This window comes from Peromyscus leucopus, chromosome 4 (assembly GCF_004664715.2).
Source record: "Peromyscus leucopus breed LL Stock chromosome 4, UCI_PerLeu_2.1, whole genome shotgun sequence".
In the NCBI taxonomy this organism is placed as follows: Eukaryota; Metazoa; Chordata; class Mammalia; order Rodentia; family Cricetidae; genus Peromyscus; species Peromyscus leucopus.
This window is the reverse complement of record NC_051066.1, coordinates 101,738,943-101,760,182: the sequence shown is the minus strand read 5'-3', so window position 1 is coordinate 101,760,182 and position 21,240 is coordinate 101,738,943. Positions and strand designations below refer to the sequence as shown.

General features: G+C 47.1%; 2 protein-coding genes across 3 annotated transcripts in view; both read left to right on the top strand.

Moving 5' to 3' along the window:
* Secisbp2l (SECIS binding protein 2 like) overlaps positions 1-4,125 on the top strand; it is a 49,215-nt gene extending 45,090 nt beyond the window's left edge. For both annotated transcript variants that reach the window (XM_037205192.1, XM_028858279.2), the window contains one exon: positions 95-4,125. In XM_037205192.1, coding sequence (XP_037061087.1) covers positions 95-756 — 662 coding nt within the window. In that variant the 3' untranslated portion in view covers positions 757-4,125. The remainder of the gene's footprint in view (positions 1-94) is intronic.
* Positions 4,126-16,008: 11,883 nt separating this feature from the next.
* The window catches only part of Shc4 (SHC adaptor protein 4), a 97,507-nt gene continuing 92,275 nt past the window's right edge, over positions 16,009-21,240 (top strand). The window contains 1 exon segment of the mRNA XM_028858262.2: positions 16,009-18,037. Coding sequence (XP_028714095.1) covers positions 17,453-18,037 — 585 coding nt within the window. The 5' untranslated portion in view covers positions 16,009-17,452.

Below are 21,240 nucleotides of genomic sequence, written 5' to 3'. Positions count from 1 at the left end.
ATTTCTATAGGTTATTCCTGCCCCTTATTTTGGTGTAAGTTCCATGATTCTGAAACAGTGCTTCTGATTCTCAAGAATGTGTTCTTATTTGTAGAAACTAATTGGAGAAGCATGGTCGAGACTTCAGATGGCTTGGAAACATCGGAGAACGAGAAAGAGCTTCCCTGTAAGCACGGCCCTTCTGAGAAGCCCAGCAGACTCACCCTCGACACAACCCTTGTGAGTAAGCAGCCGCCGCCGCCGCTGGCTGCGGGCAGCGCTACCTTGGCGCCAGGCCAGGGGAAAGCCGTAAGTGACAAGGATGACCTGAAGCCAGATGACCTGGAGTGGGCCTCCCAGCAGAGCACAGAGACGGGCTCCTTGGATGGCAGTTGCCGAGATCTTTTGAATTCCTCCATCACCAGCACCACCAGCACGCTTGTACCTGGCATGCTTGAAGAAGAGGATGATGAAGAAGAGGAAGAGGAGGAAGATTATTCTCATGAACCCATATCAGTAGAAGTGCAACTCAACAGTAGAATTGAGTCCTGGGTCTCGGAGACCCAGAGGACTATGGAAACGCTTCAGCTCGGCAAGGCCCTGCCTGGCTCCGAGGAAGACAACGCAGAGCAAAGTGGAGAGGAATCGTCAGAAGCACTTGAGGGGCTGGAATCGGGGGTGGACAGTGAGACCTGGACCCCTGACCAGCAGCCGAAACCCAGCAACTCCGTGAACAAAGAGCACTCTGATTCCAGTTCTGCTCCCCCAGATCTATAACTCAGGAAGTGTCAGCTGTGTCCGGCTGTGTCCGGCTGTGTCCGGCTGCAGCCCTGTATCTGACGCTCCATCTCAACATTTTCCTCTGTCCAGTTATTTACTGTGTTTTTAATTCCCAACAGACCTTTTGTAGCTCCTACCTATTTTGTTATGATCTCTAGCTTTGCTTTTAACTAGTGTCCAAGTCTATTTCTAAGAATTGTGTAGAAAATTCAGACTTCTTTCAACTTACTTTGTACTGAAAAATAATGATTAAAGAAAGAAGACCAAATTCTAAAGAAAAAAATAAACACCTAATGGCTAGTTAAGATGATTTTACGAACTAAAGATTGAGATTGTAAGGACCAGTGTCTGATTGCAGACTCCATCTCCTTCAGGATAATCTGTCTGCTGGAGTGGTGTAAGCTGCTTTGGAAAAGTGCTGGAGGGACTAAAAGTCGAGGGCAGCAAGGCTGCCCAGCGTGCGTATTCAAAAATGGATGCAGATTTTGCTTGGTCCGCAATGTTTATTTCAGAAGCCACTGGCCATTGTAACCTACAAAAGTCAGGACGGGCTGAAACAGCCTGCAGGAGTTAGGTGAGCTCTGGAGCGTACCATGCTGGCCTCGTTGTGGAAAAGGGATAGATGTTTGTCAGAGCAGTCACCATGGTGCGACTTGCCAGGGTCTACCTAACACTTGCCTCTTACCTCAGGAATGCTCTTGTACATAGTATGTAAAGTTAGGCAGACGATGACAGGTGACTAGTGTACAGGTTTGTATTACCACAGCACTTCCCGTGGACACCGGAAGCAAGGCTATCCTGCTGTGTTCTACTGCTTGCTTTTGCTTTAGGACCCTCTTGTTTTGAGGCATGGATCTGTTTGCATATTCAAACAAATCCACATTGTAAGTCATTTCATCTTTTAAAATGCACCTTCTTCATGGCAAGAACCACAGTTCCAGGAAGTCAGGGAAAGTCCTTTTGCACAGTTTGTGACATGTTCAGGTAAGGCTTGGAAGAAGCTGTTGAAGAAAAGAGAAGGTTATTCTAATTGTGCAGATCCTTCAGATGATTTATCATATGCAAACATATGCAGAAATTAATTTTATTCATGGTTATTTATCTCTACCCTTCTCGAGGACTGTGTGTGTCTTTGGAAGAATCTTACCTTAATGAGCTGTTCCGTCTGCTGTCCACCTGTCGTCACCTGGACTCTGCTGTCTGCAGGTGTCTGTAAGGTGGAAGAATCGTACATCACCGTCTTTGTCTTCATCTCCTTTCCTTCACCCCAGCTCCCAGTACACAGACACATGAGCTTTCTCCCTGCGAGCTCCCAGAAGCAGGCAGCAGCCAGGAGTTCTCATCCCCTGGTCATGCCAGGCAGGACTTTGCCTCTCAGAGACAGGAGACAAGTTAGAGAAAGTCTTTGCTGAAATAATTGGGACCTACTGTGGAGCTCTGAGGTTTTATAATGCTGGAGAGATGAGATCCATGGCTGATGGCATAGTATTTGCAAATTGTGAAAGTTTAGGAGCATTGTTTTATTTAAAATAAATGTCAGTCAACTTGATTAGTGTGCTAAAGGGGACAGTAGTATACCGTCCAGTCTAAACTGTTGTCCAGTGTAGACTCTAGGCACTAATCTTCTGATACTTCAGTTAGACGTAAGGAATGAAGCTGACAGAGTGATTTGCATGGGCCGATTCTTACTGTCTGCATATTTGAAAGCCTTAGCTTGTTTAAAGAGATGATAGAGGTTTTGAACGACTGGCAATCTTGAAAGTGGATTTGAAAACTTTTCCTACTTTTCATGATGTTATTTTCCTGTTGATGTCAGTAGTTCAGATCACTCTTGATCTTGAGGTAGTGGCTTTTCAAAGATTTCTTGTATATTTTATTCTCTTCTGTACGTGGATCATCATTTTAGAGTTTGGACACTTGTACCAAAAGAGAAGTTGAGGAAATCTTAGAAACGCCAGCAACTTACTTTTGCTGTAGTTGTTAGAAGTGCAGTGAGTGCCCTCTCAGAGGCAGTGGCTTTCCTGCCACAAATCTAAGGGACCACAGACTTTATACAGGAAACTGGTCACTTCTAGAGGACAGCCCAAAAATTTATCAAAGGAAGTTCTACCACGCTGAATAACCTTAAATACGTATCAGCAATGTCTTTATAATCTGTTTCCTTTGGGTAAATTTGGGGCTGTTGGTGTATATTGAATTCCAGGCTTTAGAGGAGGTATGAGAAATAGGAAAGTCTTATTTTTGGAAGTAGGTGTCATTCACTCTTTGAGACTTAGAAGTAAATCTAATGGTAAGAATACGAGTTTATCGGCACAAGAAGTAAAAATTGATTTTTTCCTTAGTGTGTAGATGTAGTTTTACTGGCAATAATTAGTGGTAGACTTCTATCAGTACATGAATTACAGTATAAATTACGCTCCCCTGGTTTGACTCCCTCTTTGGTAGGCTTGCTTGTTGTGAAGATCACTCCTCAAAGGCAGATGTTCATAATAGCTTAATTGGTTTTAATCTTTGTAAATGATGTAATATAATTTCTTTTGACTAAACATGGAAAAATAACGTGTTATACATTGAAAAGTTTTTACAGGCTTTGACTGGAATCATTTTTGAAGAGACGGTATTTTATATGCTTCCAGTATTTGGAAAAGAATTAGTCAAAAGGAATTCAAATAATTTAAATATTGACAAATTAATATCCAAATAACATGTGTGATTTTTTTAATAACCAGGGGAAAGTGGGGGTGGGTGGGAATTACAGTGTGCAAATAAAGAGTGACCTTTGCATTCATTTTTGACTCTTAACACAAAACTGCTAAATCGTAACACATTGTTACTCTAATACATGTATAAAGTATTACTGTTTGTAAAGCTGCTGTTTGCTTAAGAAATTATCATGTAAGTATTTTCTGTACATTGTGCCAACAGATTAGAACATTAATTTAATTTGCTGAAAGCTTATCCTTTTATTTAAATTTTTTCTGTGGAACATTTTGTTTGCAGACATCTTTCCTCCTCCCTTCTCCCTTCCAGCCTTTGTACACATCATAGATTCTGCAGAATCTAAACCTGAACCCTGTTTAATGATAACATTTAAACTTGGTTGGCACATCACACCTTAAAAGTATTTGGGTTTTTTTGTAATTTAATTTCTAAATATACCACCTGAATTTATAATTTAATGTCTTAATTGTAATGCTCTAATAAAAACTAGCAAAATTAGTGGATTATACCAAAAGAGGGTTTCTGTGTTCTTTTTCTGTGTGAAGGATAAACATTGTCTCACATTCTGAGGTTAATAACAGCCTTTTTGCACTTTGTAAGTACTAGTGGGGTCTTCTCTGCTAATAAAGTGGTTATTGAAATGCATTCTGATGTCACCCCAGCTCCTTGATCCCCCCTGTGCATGATGACTAAGGATTTGCCTGCCTTGTCGCTTACATTCACACGTCTTTGCCAGGATTCTCATGGAGCAATATCAATCTCTATGGAGGGGTCCGCATGATCTGTGGCACCCACCTGTCTTCTGAGCAGACTGTCCTGGTGGTAGACTCCTGTAGATCCCTCCTTTCCCTCAGGGCTCACAGCAGCCATCATGTTGGTGCTATGGCTGCTCTGTCCTTCCCAGGCAATGCAGTGGTGGAGAAACTAAGAACTAGCCAAGACCCCACAGCCAGTAAGTGGCAGATCTGGAATTCAAACCCTAGCCATGGCTTTACTGTTGTGGAATAATTATTTTGTACACTGAAGATGTGTCTTTGCCAAGGCGCCTTCTGAATTGCTTAATGAAGAGCTGAATAGCCAATAGCTAGGCAGGAAGAGGTCAGGCAGTCCCTCTGGACCGAGAGAAGAGATGATTCTAGGTGTGAGAGAGACACCAGAGGAGAAGGAGAAGAAGTAGGGCATGCAGGAGGAGAGGCAAAAGCCATGACCCATGTGACAGCATGTAGCTTGTAGATGAATTTCTAAATGGTCTTATTAATAAAAAACATGGAGCCAAATATAGGAGTGAAAGCCTTAGATTAGGGAAATAGTGAGAGCCACCAGCCAACCTTACCTCTCCAGCTCTGCAGCTTCCAAAATGCAAGCTACTTCCTGTTTTACCTGCGCCTTTATTGCCTTGCTGTTCTGCCCTCTCACTGGCTCTTAGCCCACCTCACTTCCTTGTCACTGACTGTCAGTACAGACCCCCAGGTCTCTATGGTTGGTTAAAGGCGTGTGTCACCACGCGTGGCTCTGTTCCCCAGTGTGGCCACATAGATACCCTGCCTGATAAATGATCGGATTAAGGCATGTGCTACCACTGCCTGACTTTTGTGTTTACTTAAAATGGCTTGCTATTTCCTCTAATCTCTAGGCAAACTATTTATTAATATACAAATAAAATATCACCACAGTAGATTAATAGAAATGGGTTAATTTAAGTTATAAGAGCTAGTTAGAAACAAGCCTAAGCTAAGGTCGAGGTTTCATAATAAGTCTGTGTGTCATGATTTGGGGGTTGTTGGTCCAAAAAGCCTGTTCCACTCTACTGTGTCTTAGCGTGCCCAGGTATGCACAGTGCTTCTGGGGCAGTATGGACCTTGAGCAGTGGACTCTGCCGCACCTGCTGATGTCTGTCCCACGAAAACATTGAGAAGATATAGAAACTTGTCACTTGGGTTTTCTTCAAATTGACCAGAAGAGGGTGTGCATAACTCCTGAAGACAGTTGAAAGCTGCCCTGAAGTACTATTTTTCTGATGAAAAGGGAAAGGGAGTTGTCTTAGGGTTTATTTTTATTGTTGTGAAGACACCGTGACCACAGCAACTCTTTTTTTTTTTTTTGAGACAGGGTTTCTCTATGTAACTTTGCGCCTTTCCTGGAACTCGACTTTGGAGACCAGGCTGGCCTCGAACTCACAGAGATCCGCCTGCCTCTGCCTCCCGAGTGCTGGGATTAAAGGCGTGCGCCACCACCGCCCGGCTCACAGCAACTCTTATAAAGAAAACATTTAATTGGGGCTGGCTTACAGTTTCAGAGGTTTGGTCCATTATCATCGAGGCGGCCATGGTGGCGTGCAGGCAGATACGGTGCTGGAGAAGGAGCTGAGAGTTCTACATCTTAATCCACAGGGAGCAGAAGGAGTTACGTCACATGAAGCCTAGCCTGAGCATATAAGACCTCAAAGCCCACCTCCATTGTAGCACGAATCTTAACAGGTCTTATTAATAAAACAAATCCAAGACCAGGTATTGGGGTGAACACTGGAAAATCAGAGAAGCAGAACAAGCCACAGCCACCTCACCTTGCCACTTCCTCAGCTGATCCTGTTTCCTCAGACTGGAAGTCTCTGAGTCCTCATCCGGAATGAATGTCAGCTGAACTGCTGCTAAAAGCCTAAAAGTTTAACCAGCTCTAGTTCCTGGTTTTCATGCCTTTTATACCTTTCTGCTTTCTGCCATCACTTTCTGGGATTAAAGGTGTGAGTCACCATGCCTGGCTGTTTCCAGTGTGGCTTTGAACTCACAGAGATCCTTCAGAATGCTAGGATTAAAGGTGTGTGTGCCACCATTTTCTGGCCTCTGTAGCTACTGGCTGTTCTGTTCTCTGACTCCCAGATAAGTTTATTAGTGTTCACAATATATTGGGGAACACAATATCACCACACTCCATAGTGACACACTTCCTCTAACAAGGCCACACCTCCTAATAGTGCCATTTCCTATGGGCTAAGCATTCACACATGTGCTTCTATGGAGGCCATACATTTCAAGCCACCCAAGAAGTATATTAAACAACAGGTCTTCTGCCATGTGCTTAGTTCCTAGTCTGGCATGCTATAACTTGGAAACCATGTCCACAGGTGCTATTTTAGTTCAAGAAGGCATTTGGACCATCTGTTGAGTAATGCCTTGTGAGGTATCTAAACCAGAGCAGTTTCAGATTATCCAAGAAAGCAAATACCTCCACAAAGCAAGTCACATGACACATTTGGTTTCTCTGTGTGTTTACACTATGCTGTAGTTTATTGGCTATGTGACAGAATTCTGTCTAAACAATGCATGTGACAATTCCAGAATACTTTATTACTAAAAAACACCTCCAATGAGCTGTAAGTGGAAAAAGGAAACCTTGATGCTGGTGGCTGGTGACAGATCAGTGTTGGCTCTGGTGTGGGGTGCTTATGGCAGTTGTTGACACAGGGCAGTGAAGTCACTGCCTCCTTGGGCTCTCCTTTCACAGAGGTTTCTTTAGCATGTCCTGCTGTTGTTTTTGTGGAGTCTGGGATTGTGCCCATACTCTCATGAGTGCTAAGCAAGCCCAGCCCCGAGCCCCGGCATGATTCAGTGGTATTTTCGTGTAAAACATGACAAGTTGGAGCGAATCCTGCTGCTGCTGCTTCTTTAACTGATTCTGAATGTGCCATTTTGTTACCATGGCAGCAGGACTTTGAGCTGCTCTGCCGGGCATCTCCTCCCTCTCAGGAAACCACTGCCTTTGCCCGTGTGTAAGAAGCAACTCATTACTGAAGCTTTGTGTGAGAGAGCAGTTCACCCACCTCACTCCAGGGCTGGTTCTGGTTCTTTTGCTATGTCTGCCACGTCCACAGTTAACTCTCCGCTGAAGTCTGGAGCTTTTCACAATCATCCCCAAGAGCTGGAGTCAATGCTGACACTTAAAACCTTCTCCCGTGAGCCCCATTTCTATATGTGGTGCTGGGGATTGGACCCAAATTCCTGCACACACCAGGCAAATACTCTGTGAGGCACACCCCCAGCCCATGACTGATAGCATCTGGAGTGGTCATTCCCGGAAGGTTTTTAAATTATTTCACCCAGATCCATCAGAGGAATCACTATCTATGGTGGCTATGGCCTTTCCAAAGATGTATTATCTTTCTGTTGCTATAGTAAGATATTTATGTATAAAGTAAAGGGGGTTTTGGTTTGTCACCCTAGTTTGGTCTGTCTTGAGATATCTCACTAAGTTGCCTCCACTTCCCACACAACGACTTTCCAGATCTGGGCTGCCACACCCAGCCAGTTTGCCACAGCTTCTACCCCAGGTGCCATTTCACCTTGTTCTTTCTTGTTACAGAGGCAGCAGCCTTCCTGAATCCCCATGAGCAGACATCTGCACACTTCCTAAGTCACACAGCTTCGTAGAGTTGAGGAACGTAAAGAGCCTTTCTCTGGCTTGGGCTTTCTCTTACAGGAATGCCGGAGCTAAGTGGATTTTTCCTGTCCAGACCACTAAACTTCTGCCAGCCGTCTGTGCTCTGCTGTCCTTCGTGGGTGCACTGGACTGGTGCTTCAGGTTTCCCTCAGGAGCCTTCCCTTCGCAGTTCACTGCTTGGCCAGCTGCTACCGGAAGCCTAGCTTCCAGGCTTCTTGGTCTTGGACATGCCTTCTTCTCCAAGCTTCATCATCTCTAGCTTTTGATTGAAAGCGAGAGATTTTCCTTTCAGGTCAACACTTACAAACCATTGTATGGTTACTAATTTCAATATTGTTCTGTCTTGGAGAACAGAGAGAGAGGCCTGGGGAGATGGAGAAAGATATCAGCTGGTTGACGGAGCAGCCAGAACACTTACAGTTTTTACTGATGCAGAGTTCTCTGTCTTACACAGTCATGGGTCATGGGCACCCCAAAACAGTTACATAACACAGCACCACCAAATGTCACTGAGCCCAGATCACCAGGACAAATGTAATGACAATGAACACAGTTGAAACACTGGGAGGATTACTGAAACGAAGAGGCTGAGAGCTGAGGTAAGTTGCATATAGCCAACAGATGTGCTCAGCTGAGGGTCAGTGCAAACCCCCAGACTGTGTACAGCAGTGTTCGTGAAGGGCAATACAATGAGAAATGAGTGCAGTGGCTTAAACCCCCGTCTCTACATAGCCTCTCACCTGAAACCCTTCCGCCATGACCGACTGACACGCCCTCTGTTAATTTAGTTTCTTACCAGATTTTTAATGGCTATTAGATATTATCATTTTAAGGGCCACGTTTCCCCTTGTGTCTCTCGACATTTGCCCATGAGTTGCTCGCTGCCAGGGAAGTCAGTGTGCAGGGGTGGAACATCGGGAGTCGTGGCTTTGCTATTTTTCAGATAGTGGGCCTTGATGACATCGCTGGACTGTTAGAGAGGGGTGTATTAGTGAATGTGGAAAGATGGCCTGCTGTAGGGTTACACAACTGATGCCCATTTGGGTGTGTGGGTGTGTGGTGGAGGGGGATTCACAGTGCTCATCACAGCTCCTCATTCTGCTGCAAGCTACTGGGGTGACTTAGGGAGGTAAGTCAAGAGCACTCCGCCTCTGTTGGCCTGAAGTGTCAGCAGAGGCCTGGTCTAAGACACTTAATCTTGTGCCGACTCCAGAAGACCAAGCAAAGACCAAATGTGAGGATGGTGGCCTTTACCCTTGTCCTGCTGGCTTTCTCCAGCTGGCCAAAGGGGTGCAGCCATGAGGTCAGCACCGAGTTGCTGCGTTGATCGGAAGAGGCAACAGCTATGAGTGAACGGCTGGCTAGTTAGTCTGCAGAGAAGAAATGGGCCCACCTCCAGACTCCCCCCCCCCTTCCCAACGAGGGTGAATTCTCATTGCTGCGTTGCGTATCTCGTGCGCTTGGGCCCCTTCCGGACCACGGGTTTCAGTCCTTTGATCTGGCTCTCCCTCCAAGGGAGCCCTGGCCAAAGGACGTGCCTTCTACACAACTGACCACTGTCGCAGCTACCAGGCAGGCACATTTCTATTTTCATCTCAATTCCCAGCATCTTGGGAAAGAACTTGGCTCTTACTCTGGACCGACCCCTGCGGAGGGAGGAGAGCCTGCAGGCTCCTTCTGTAACCTTTCTTTGACTTGGACTCAGAAGACAAAGGTGATCTTGAGTGCTGCAGAGACACAGCTTCCTTTTATGCTACCACCAGGCCCCGGGAGTCGCCTGCTCGCCAGCACTGAGGCCCCTTTGTCCTGGCGGGGGACTGTGGCCTCCCTGCCCGCGCCCCTCCCCGCGAATCGCTGTGCCTGGAGAAGCCTTTGGACTTGCCCGGCGCACACTGGCTCTTTCTTCTCAGGTTCCTGCAGCTTCGGTGCTACGGGCCTGGTCGCCTGGCTCCGTGGCTCAGTCCCTGCAAAAGCACGGCGCCGCGCTCCCCTGACAGCCCCAGCTTCGGCCCGAGCCTAGGCCACAGCCAATGGCTGCCCAGGGACGCAGTTCCCGCCGCCGCCACCAGAGTGCGCAGCGCTGCACTGGGAGAGACTCGTAGTTAAAAGTAAGCAACCAACTTCTAGAAAGTCATTCCAAGAAACTGGCTTATGAGAGGATATTAAGAGAGGGGGAAATCATACAAATATTACTGTAAAAAAAAATCCAAACATGACAGAAAAGACGGAAGCCTGGGAGAGCGGACACACTCATGAAGGTTTATTTAGAGCGCTCAACCTCCGTGTGAACCTCAGTGCCCCACTGGTAAATTATGGTGCATTTGCACAATGGTACCAGATAGCCATTAAAATAACCCATCTGTGATTGCATGAGAAATATGAGGATTTCTCCAAACAGGGGAAAAAATAGGTAGAAAATTGAGTGCAATGTTATGGGGTTTTGTTGCTGTTGTTAGGGAAAGAAAAAAAAAAACCATGGCTCTGTATGAGGGAGAATATGTGGATGTGCTTTGCGTGAGACTAAACTACCAGCAAGAACCGTGTCTAAATTACGATGTGGATGAATTTAACTTTCATCTCTGGCATGTTTTTATCTCTATCAATAAGGTACTTCTACATTAAATGAAAAGGAGGCTTAAGATGTGAAGTCAGCTCGAGAGGCCAAAAAGGCTCATGGGATTACAACAGCAGGCTTCTGGTGGTGTGCTGATGGAAGCCGGCCTCTTCTACAGGGCCTATACACGTGGCCGGGTTACTACCCCTGGCCATTTGCACTTCCACCAGCCCAGCAGGGATTAGGGTGTCATACCATGTCTGCCTTTCTTTTCTGGGCCCTAAACTGCGCACTAGCGCCATAAACTGCATACCCTGCTCATATCACCTCTTCTGAGTGCCCCCCCTCCAGTCTCAGCTTCAGGCTCTGCAAGGGAGGGGCCAACAGAGATAGAGGTTTGTGAAATGAATCCCTAAAGTTCTCTGGCGTAGCCCAGAGGCAGCACTAAGGGGCCCTGAGTTCCCTCTATGCTCCGAACCTTTTCCAGCTTAAACCCTCACCTAGAACCCTCACTTTAGAGAAAGTATTTTGACAACACTCAGCATTAGCTGGGTGAACTCACAATTCTCCTGTCTCAACCTCTTAAGCACTGAGATTACAGGTCTATGCCTGCACACCAGCTTTGTTCCCTGAAGCCAGCCTGGGCTACACAAAAACAAACAAAAATCCTAAAGAGGCAATGACTACGCATATGGTAGGTTTCAAACAGAAATTAAACATGAAGTTCATATAGTCAGTCTATCAGGAGAGTCATGAAGTGAGCCTGCCACGTTAGAGACCGAACTGGGTCAAAAGGCCATAGAGTTATTGTTTGATGTTGGGTTGTAAGCTGCCATAGTAGAGAAGCTCACCAAGACACTAAAGCCTTCATTTTCTGAAGGAGCAGAAGGGTACAGCCTTCTCAGAAAAGACTCACAGCCAGCTAGCTCACTCCAGTTACTTTTTTCAGACAGTGAGAAGGTTAATTGGGGCTGGGAAAGGCTCCACCCACCACGGTCTTCTTGCTCTTGCTGCCCATGAGAGCAGACAACCCACACAAATCTCAGCCCCTTTTGATTATGACGAGCCGTAATCAAACTCCAGGTCTGCCCTGAGTGTCTTCGGACCAAGGTCAGGGCCGCTGCAAGCTCTCACATAGCATCAGGTGCAGGTTCTTCAGAGAAGCATTTCCTCAAGGTTCAAACCGTCCCAAAACAATTTCTCAGCCTCTACTGATTAACCCAAACACAACAAAGCCTTTGCTGAAACATTTCTCTCAAAACCAGAACAAAAACTTTACATTTCACTTCAAGCTGGACATAAAGGCTTTACTTTACATTTCACTACCTAGAGTGACAACATTTGAGAAATGGTTTGTCTCTATTCCAGACAAAGTCTTCAAGTTACCCTTGAAGTGACACCAAACTAATCTCCCTGGAATTGTAGTTGTAGACAGTTGTGAGCTGCCATGTGGGTGCTGGGAATTGAACCCAGGTCCTCTGGAAGACCAGCCAGTGCTCTTAACTGCTGAGCCATCTTTTTGTTTGTTTGTTTGTTTGTTTGTTTGTTTGTTTGTTTTGTTGTGTGTGTGTGTGTGTGTGTGTGTGTGCAAATGCATGTGGAGGTCAGGGGGGAACTTGCTGACTCAGTTTGTCCTTCCGTCCTGAACTCAGGTCATCAGGCTTGGCGGCAAGTCCCTTCACCCCACCACACCATCTTACTGGCCCCTTTCTTACTTTTCTTTTAGCAACAGGCTCTTGCGAAGTTGTGAAGGTTGGCCTTGCATTGTGTCTGAAGCCCAGGCAGGACTTGAGCTGATGGTCTTCCTGCCTCGGCCTCTCCACTAGCTGGGGTTATAGATGTTCACATTATGTCAGATGCTGTGACGGTAACTGCTATTCCCTCCCCTCCCTTCCAACATTTCACTGAAAACTAATGTTGTTGCTTTGTTTTTGTTTTTTTGAGACAGGGTTTCTCTATGTAGCTTTGAAGCCTATCTTGGAACTCACCCTGTAGCCCAGGCTGGCCTTAACTCTCATGCCTTTAGACATGGCTCCAGGATTTCTTTAGCCATGACCCACACACTATGCAGTGGCCTGAGATCTTTTCATTTATCCTGGCACTGAAGAACCTGAGAACGTAGGTGGCTTTGGAAAACACAGGTGCCTGGCCTGTGACCTATTCCAATACCTGACCTTCGGGGCAGTCTGTCTTCACTCTCCCCACATGACTTCAAGTCAGGCTGGTGGATGAAGTTCCCACACTGGATTTTTCTCTTCATCTTGATCTGCTTTGAGGGAGAATAGGAAGAGTTAACTTTCCAATCCAGGCTGGGCATACTATTCTCTTAATATCAGGTGCAAAATGTTCTTTCTTTCTGATGTAACACAAAAAGTCACTATGTTGGCATTAAGAATAAAACAAAACAAAAAAGTCCATCATAAATTTAGCAGTTTAACTAACCTAAGGTGTCAATTTTCCATAGGTTAATTAGTCTGGTTTCTGTCCACTATAGGTTCTTGTATTTCATGTGCAACATTCATTCATCTCATCCCAAGGTCCTCAAAATTCCCTGCTCATTATCCTACTGATTCAAAGTCTAGAATCTCACCTAATTCATCTGCTCAGTTGTCCCAAATCTCATTAAGCCATCTAAATTAGGAATGGCTGAGAAGGAGCTACCCTGGGACAAAAGTATTCCCCCTTTGGGGACCTGAGAAAGGAAAGGAACAAAGTGTCTGCTCTTAAAATAGAGCGGGCACGGGAGAACAGCTAGAGAAAACCCAGCTTGGAGAGAGAGGAAAGTTAAAAGCAAAAAGTATCATTGTGTTTCAAGCAGTTTACAAATATGGCCTGACAAACCCAGGTTCGAAGGCCTGGGAACAGATGTAGGAGGTACATGGGTCAGTCCTCCGAGTCCTTTTGTCTGTCTTAAGTTAGATAGATGGTAGCCTTGGAGTAGACATTGATAACCATCTTTGTGGAGCCTTTCACAGCAGCGACAGGTTTCCAAATCCAGCTGCAGTGGGGAACAGTCTTGAAAAGCTACTTAAAAATCTATTTGGGAAAAAGGAGATGTGGATTCTCGTGGTGGAGTAACAAATCGAAGAAGGGAGAGATTGCGGCAGCGGTGACCCTCCTGTGCCGGGTTTCAGTGTGGGAACAGGAGGACAGTGGAATAGCAGCTTGATACTGCGCCATGTTGGTGGCCAGGACAAAATGAGACCTCTGTGAGGGCATCATTTCCAGAACACTGACAGTAGTGATGAGGGCAGGTGCAGTTGTGAAGCTTAGAATCTGCTCTGAAGGAGGAGCCTGCTGCATACTACTGCCATGTGACTGTCCCGTGGCTGTCCCCAGACAGATAAGAAAGCAGAACAGCTTCCTCAACAGCCGGCCCCTGGCTCTAACTCCCAGGCTAGTGGCTTTTCCTCCCCTCTCCGCTAACGGTAGTAAGAATTGAACCCATGGTTCTGTCTCTTTTGAAGCTATTGAGTTATTGGCTTTGAACTCACTCTAGTCTAGGCTGGCCTTGAACTTGTATCCTCCTACCCCAGTCTCCTGAAGAGCTGGGATCACAGCCCAGTTCCACCAAGCCAGCCCAGCTAAGGGTCTTTTCCCAACATCAAGCTGCCCAGTGCAGAGAGTATGTGGATAGTGGTCTGACCATCAGGGTTTCTTATAATCTCTAGTCTCGTTTATCCTCACTTCTAAGAAGTCCTTGGTGGGCCACATACACTTTCTTTTCTACAGGCAGTTTTGCAGAGCGGAGACAGGAAAGAAATCGGTGGCGGAGCAGTTACTTTCTGACTGGTCTCAGATGGCAGACTCGGGCATCTCCACAATTCTGGAACCTGTAAGAAGAAACCCCACTTCTTCTCCTTCAAGTGTTTGCCAGAGCTCTGGGGAGTAATCATATAGATGCCTGTGGTCTCAACAAGGGCCAGAATCTAGATGTGGGCTTTCTGGTCTTCAGGAGGCAGTGGCTACTGTAGGCAGTGGCTATAGCCAGAGCCAGCCTGCTAAACTTGCTTTCTTTCGGGTCTTCGCATGTGTAAGATAGCCTGGCGGCCCAGTCAGTTGCTAATCCTGCCAGGCAGGCTGGTAGCTAAAGGGCAGGCACGCAGCAGCAGCAGCTCCAGTGAACGTTACTTAGTGTTGTCTTTGTTCCTGTTTCTAGCCGGAGATGATGTATTGGTCCTCTTGCCCTCCTACTTACCTGCAAAGGAGCCCACCCGCTTAGCCAGCCTTCTCTGGGGCTGCTGAACAGTTTTTTGGCCGCTGCAGGTCAAGGTCTTCCAGGCTCCCAGGATGAAGAAATGGCTCACAGCAGTTATGCTTGCTTGCTTATCTGTTTGTCCTCACTTAGCTCTGTCCGCAGCTTCCAGAAATGCCCTATTATGCTGATCTGGTCAGCGCAACTCAGAGCTGGGTGAGAAGGCCTTCCATGTCACTCAGGCCTACAGGCAGGACAACCTCACCAGGCCTTGTAGAAGTCAGCAATGTTACCACTTTTCCCCGGCTCCATATGAGCACTGGGAATCGTTTCTTGAGACAGTATTCCTTTCTTGGTGTCCCCTGCTTGTGGTACTTTGTCTTTTTGATTGCCTAAGATGACCTAGCATACTCTAGCAGGAAGGGACACTACTCAGGGGGCCACCCTGGTTCTGATGGCCTTTTACTTATTTATTTATTTATTTTAAAGATTTGTTTTATTATTTTTAAGTACGTGTGTGTGTGTGTGTGTGTGTGTGTGTGTGTGTGTGTGTGTGTGCAGGTGGCCATGGAGTCCAGAAGAGGGCATCGGGTTTCCTGGAGCCAGAGGTACTGTGGTCTGCCTGACACAGATCCCAGCTCAGGTCCTTTGAGAGAGCAGCTCATGTTCTTAATTGCTGAGTTATCTCTCCAGGCCCTCCAGTGGCCTTTAGAAAATGCTGCCCAGGGTGCTTAGGGAGGCAGATACTCTCTGGAGCATTGTGCCAAGACTTTATAGCGATTAAAGTTATTTCAGAAGCCCCTTCACACCATTCACTAGCTGCTTCTCACAGACAAGGCCATTACCACTCACAGAAGCAAGGGACTTTCTCCAGGCAGTGTGATGGGTACTGTGGCAGAGGATAAGTAAGGGAGGGGTAGGGAGTGGGGAGGAGAAAGCAGAGGAGATGAAAGAGAGGAATAAGGAACAGTCAGAAGTACCAAGCAGATTATTTCTGTCTTGACCCATCCTGTCTCCCCAGGCCCTGGGCATAGGCGTTCTGATTTAGCCATTCCCTTCGATTTCTCCAAGTGTGGAGATGCAAAAGGAAAGGACTGAAAAAGAAAGCGTATGACGCTACAGAAGACCTTCCCAGAGAAGAACACATTCTAACAAAGTTAGCAGACGGTGCTGAAAAGCCATTCTGAGCCCAAGAGCAAAGGAAGCTGGGGTGAGGTGGCTTTTCTCCTGGTCACCTGCACTCGCTTCATTCAAACCCGTGTTTGGATGGCCCGGGAGTTCAGGCCAAGTCCTGAGCACTCGGGAGCTAAAGCAGCCTGTGGTCAGTGGGAAGATGAGGTGGCCCTCTTCCCAGATTCTCTTGGCTGCTGTCTTGGTATTTGAATTCATGAATAGTCCCAGGTACTAGAGCCAAGGCTCACAGAGAAATGCAACCTCAGCTGCTTCCTCCCGGAGAATCTCACCCCACCCCCACCCCAGAGTCTCAGCCGGTCTCTCTTCTCAGCTCCTGAATGAACCTGCATTTCCTCTGCCCAGCTGGGCTCTCGCTTCCTGTGTGCTCTGACTTCACTGCCGTCTTCCCGGGGCATTTGATGGGCTCAGGAAATTACACCAGACGGAAGATGGAGCGGCAATCAATTAAAAAAAAAAAATACGTTTCTAAGGAAAATGAATCTAGGCTTCGCAAAGAGTTATTTGTATACCATATGCCCTAATGTCCACGGCACTGTATATCTAATTTCTAGCTCTTTTCTCGCCCCTCCCCGTCTCAACAAGAAAGAAATCGATTTGTAATCTTCCGCTTCCCAGCATACTGACGATCCAGGAGCAAAGACTGCCTTTACTTCTAACCTGTTCTTCAGATACCACCCTCCCTCTTCTCCCGCCAGGCTTCGTTTCTCCGGGCTACTAGTTTAGTATATTCACTGTGCATGACTCATGAAGCTGCAGCCTGATTGGACGAAAACCAAGCGGCACCCCCACCCCACCCCAACCGGTCAGTCAATTACATCTATTCTCGGCTCCATTCACAGATTTATTAGCTCTCACACAACGAGGGAAATTCATTCGGCAAAATTCATTCATAAAAATTTCAACAGCCTGCGTATCATCCGCTCAGCTCAGCGTTCTGCTGTGCACAGGCTCCTGAAGGAGACTGCAGGAGGGTCCGGGAGGGAAGGGAGCCCTGAGAAGGGGTGGGCCGGCCGGGATCGGACCGGAGCTGCACCGAGGATGCCCGGACCTCAAGCCGGAGGAACAATGCGGACCAGCGCCCGTCGCTAGGACTCCTGGCTGGTGGCCCAGAACCAAGATCCTCCGAGAGAGGGCAGCCGTCATAACCCCAGCCCATACAGAAGGGCCTTTGACTCTTATGTGCTTTTTTATTTTTCCCTTTGAAATGAGCAATCACGGAAACAAATAAAGGGTTAATGGGCCAGTCGCTGCCCCGCCCCGTGGGAGCTGGAGGGAGCAGGTTTGAAAGTTCCTATGCGCAGAGGGAAAGGGGTAACTATTTTTGCTAAGGCTAAAGACGTGGTAGCACCCGCTGCCCCAGCCTGGGGGACTCCGGGGTGAGGAACTCCCCCCTCCCCCCGCCCCGGGGCCTCTGCCAGGGCCGGGAAGGGACTGCAATCAGAGCCGGGAGGCATCTTCCTGGGCTGTCATCATTGAGCCGTCAGGGACCCGGGCGGGTGGCCTCCGGGGCAGAAGTGAAAGGTGGCTGTCCTGTGGGTCTACCGGACAGCGAAGCAGTTTAGGCTTCGGTGCCCCGTCTCAGCACTTCCAAGGCTATGCGAGAACGCAGCCAGGACAGCCAGGCAGGACTCGCTCTGTATGTAGGACTCTTTGCGCACCTGGGGATGCTTCACAGGGCCAAGTACAGCCGCTTTCGGAACGAGTCCATCACGTCTTTGGATGAAGGGAGCCCCGGAGGCTCGGTTGGAAACAAGGGCTCGTCGCCGCCTCCCTACCCAGCCCTGGCCCCTCACCTGCCGGCTGAAGATGCCGCTGTGCCCACCCAAGAGAGCCCCACTGCGCTGTGTACCTTGATCCCCCGTATGGCCAGCATGAAGCTGGCCAACCCAGTCACTTTTCTGAGTCTGAAAGCCTTTTGCCTGGGTACCAAAGAGGTGCCCCGGCTGAAGCTCCAGGAGAGCCAGGATCAAGCGCCAAGCACTCCAGCTTCCCCAGAAACCAGTCTAAATAGGACTGGGCCTGCTCCTACACCGCATCCGGACCAGGTGGGACACAGGGCCACCCCCTTGCCTCCTGATGCTTGTCCACTGCCTGGCCCTGGACAGCCAACCCCCAGGAGCAGGCAGGACAGGCACTCTGTGCAGCACCTGTTGGGGTCCGGTCTGAACTACTCCGTGAGGGTAAGTCCCTAAGGTCTGCTCCCTGGGCACTGGCAGGAGGGCAGCCTTGTTCTCAGCAGGGCTTTCACCTTACCTGGCTGGGCTCTAGGTTGCAAGAAGACATTCCTACCATTGTATCTGTAGAAGGGACTCGGCCATACAGATTTCCTACAGGGACCTGGCATGTACCAGAGTCAGACCCTCTTTGCTCCAAGGATGTGAGCTCTTGCTGACCGGTTGGCAGCTGTTGGTGCAGACATATCTTCTCATAGAGACAGACAAGATGGCAACTTCTAGTCTCCTCTGGTCCAGTGTCAAGGATTTCTTGTTGGATTCATATTTGAAACCTAATAGGTTATTCTGGCTGTTATACTTGAGGTGAATACAGTAGAGATTTCTGTGCTAAGATAGAGGAATGTGTGGTATACCAGAGACTGGACTTGGTTTATTATTTTTTTTTTAACTTGACATTTAGCAAGCACTTCTGAAAGCCTAGGAAAGTCCTGAGTGTTGTCTCTGGAGCTAGCCTGAGCAGTAGCCTGCACAGGAGGAGGAAGGCCTGATCCTGTGCATGTCTACAGCCCGGCTCCTCACTGGCATTGTGTCTGTCCTGGCCCAACCCTGAGTAAGTAGAGACGGAGCCTCTGTCTTTTAGAGCTCAGGTCTCAAGGTATGCGGTAACAGGAGGGCAATGTTCAACAACTGATGTATATTGTGAGGATACTTGGGGAGCTTGGGAAGAGAGGATGTAGGTGGGTTCTGAGATTTTTTTTTAAAAAAAAATAATTTATTTATTTTTATTTTATGTGCATTTGTTTCGCCTGCATGTACGTCTGTGTGAAGGTGTCAGATTCCCCTGGAACTGGAGTTGCAGACAGTTGTGAGCTGCCATATGGGTGCTGGGAATTGAACCCAGGTCCCCTGGAAGAACAGCCAATGCTCTTAACTCCTAAGCCATCTCTGCATCCCTGGGGTTCTGAGATTTATGAAGTTGCCATGACAATGGCAAGTCACTGTGAGGCCTCCAGGGAAGCATGGGGTTTGTCCTGGAGAGTGAGAGAAGCGGGTGTGTGTGTGTGTGGGGGGGTGGATTGCACACAGTCTCAGGAACTGAACAAGTTAGAGCAGGGAAGAGACAGTGGTCATCAAGTTCCCCAAGGGCCAAATGAAGAGGCTATAAACTCCGGTGAGCAAGACCCTCATAGGTTCACAGGCAAACCACGAATGTGGTTTTTAAAAGATCCACCTGCTGGTTTATTTAGCTCCTGTGGGAGCAGGAAGACATGCCCGGGACCAGTGAGACTGTTTGCTGTTCTTCACGGAGGGTATAGATGTAGGATGTAGGCTGGTGAATGAAGAGTAAGATTTAACCAAAGTTAAGTCTTGGGTGACACTCACGGTACCAGAGACAAAAATGGAGTAAATTAGGAAAGAGAATTCCTAAGTTTACTTTTGACTTATCAGATTACAGCAGATATCTTATCAGATATCTAGAGGTGCTGGTATACCTCAGTTCAGCATCGAGCTTAAAAAGTCAGAACGGACGGTAGAAACTGAAGTGTGAGAATTGCAAACCGACCACATAGATCTCAAGGAAGGCTTAATGATGGATGCTGGAAGGATTGCAAAGAGAACGGGGTTTGGGGGGTGACTTGATAGAGCCCCTAACAAAGATAAGCATGTGGAGGCCAGCTCCTGACCTCCACAGGGAGCAGCACACCCTGGCCAGGCTTGCATGTTTGTGGAAAGTTCACAAGTGCTTTGCATTTGTCAAGCTGTAGGGAGCCAGCCCTTTATGGTTTGGAGCGACTCCCAAATCTGTGCTCTTGGCACCTGCCCATTGCTTCAGCTGCCTACCCTCAGCCCCACCTTTCCTTCTGCTCGCACCCCCTGCTGGCTCCTCACACTCGCATACCTGTCTAATTTTAAGGGTGAAGAGTTGCTGGGTGACGTCCATGTTCCCTGGGAGGTACCCTTACCAGTGTTTCTGGGTTTTTAATGAGGAGGCCAGCTGTCTTCTCACGGTGATAATAACTTACCTCAGGAGAAGTGCTGACCCTGTGACCCAGATGAACGTTACAATATTGTGACCTGCATCTATGGTTTTAGGTGCCTTTTCCACAAAGCCTAAAATATCATAATGTTATAGATCCTAACTCGAAAAACAAAGGGATTATATTTGTCATGTTATCAAGTTGAAATGTCTCTGAGGAAACTGAATTTCAAAGAACTAATTTTTCGAGTCAGAAGAGTGAGGTCTGGACTCATGTCTCCTGTTTACCATTCTTAGCAATCTTCCCCACAGGGCCCCACTCTGGCTGGCCTTCTGTTCCCGAAAATTCTGTTGGGATGTGAACCAGTTTCTAAAAATGAAGCACCAACCTCTTAATTTTCAGTGAAAATAATTGTATTAGCAAGACACACCATGAATGCTGTACTCTTGTCTACGGGTACACGCATGTGGAAGATGTGAATAAAAGCTTGCTTGGAGCAATAGATTCAGGTCAAGGGATCAAGAGATGTCCTGAATGGCAAGTAGACATGGGTCCAGTGAGAGCTTAGGAGCAAATTTTGTAGGCAAAAGGAGCCCCATGTTCTACATCCTTATCCACATATGTATTGCCCTCTACTCCCTGTCACTCATTTGTACAACTTACACATGTTGTGAACCAATCCCATTGCAGGAACTGTTGTAGAACCTGGACATTGGTTAACAAAATAGACAAACTCTAAGCGTCAGATGGGTCTTCTCATCCCTGCGGAGCTTTTAATAGATAGACAAGTTGGGGTCCTGTTTCAAATGTCAGTGATGCCGGTGGAGAGTGGGAAAGCAGGGTAAACAGAAAGCCAGGCACTTGGGTGGAGATGCTGTATCCTTTGGGTCAGGATTAGCACTGTGATGGTATCTTCATTCATTGCAACAGAGACTCCGTTTTCCATCTACCCTAAGTTAGAGTTTTTGGGTTAAACAACCTTAAAAAAAATGAAATGATTCTTCTTGTGGTCTTAAGATGTAGAATTAGTAATTCTATCAAAATTTTTTCTATGACTCCTAGGAGCCTATTTTTTTTTCTTTTTCTTTTTTTTCTTTCTTTTTTTTTTTTTTTTTTTTTTTTTTTTTTTTTTTTTGGTTTTTCGAGACAAGGTTTCTCTGTGTAGCTTTGCACCTTTCCTGGAACTCACTTGGTAGCCCAGGCTGGCCTTGAACTCACAGAGGAGCCTAT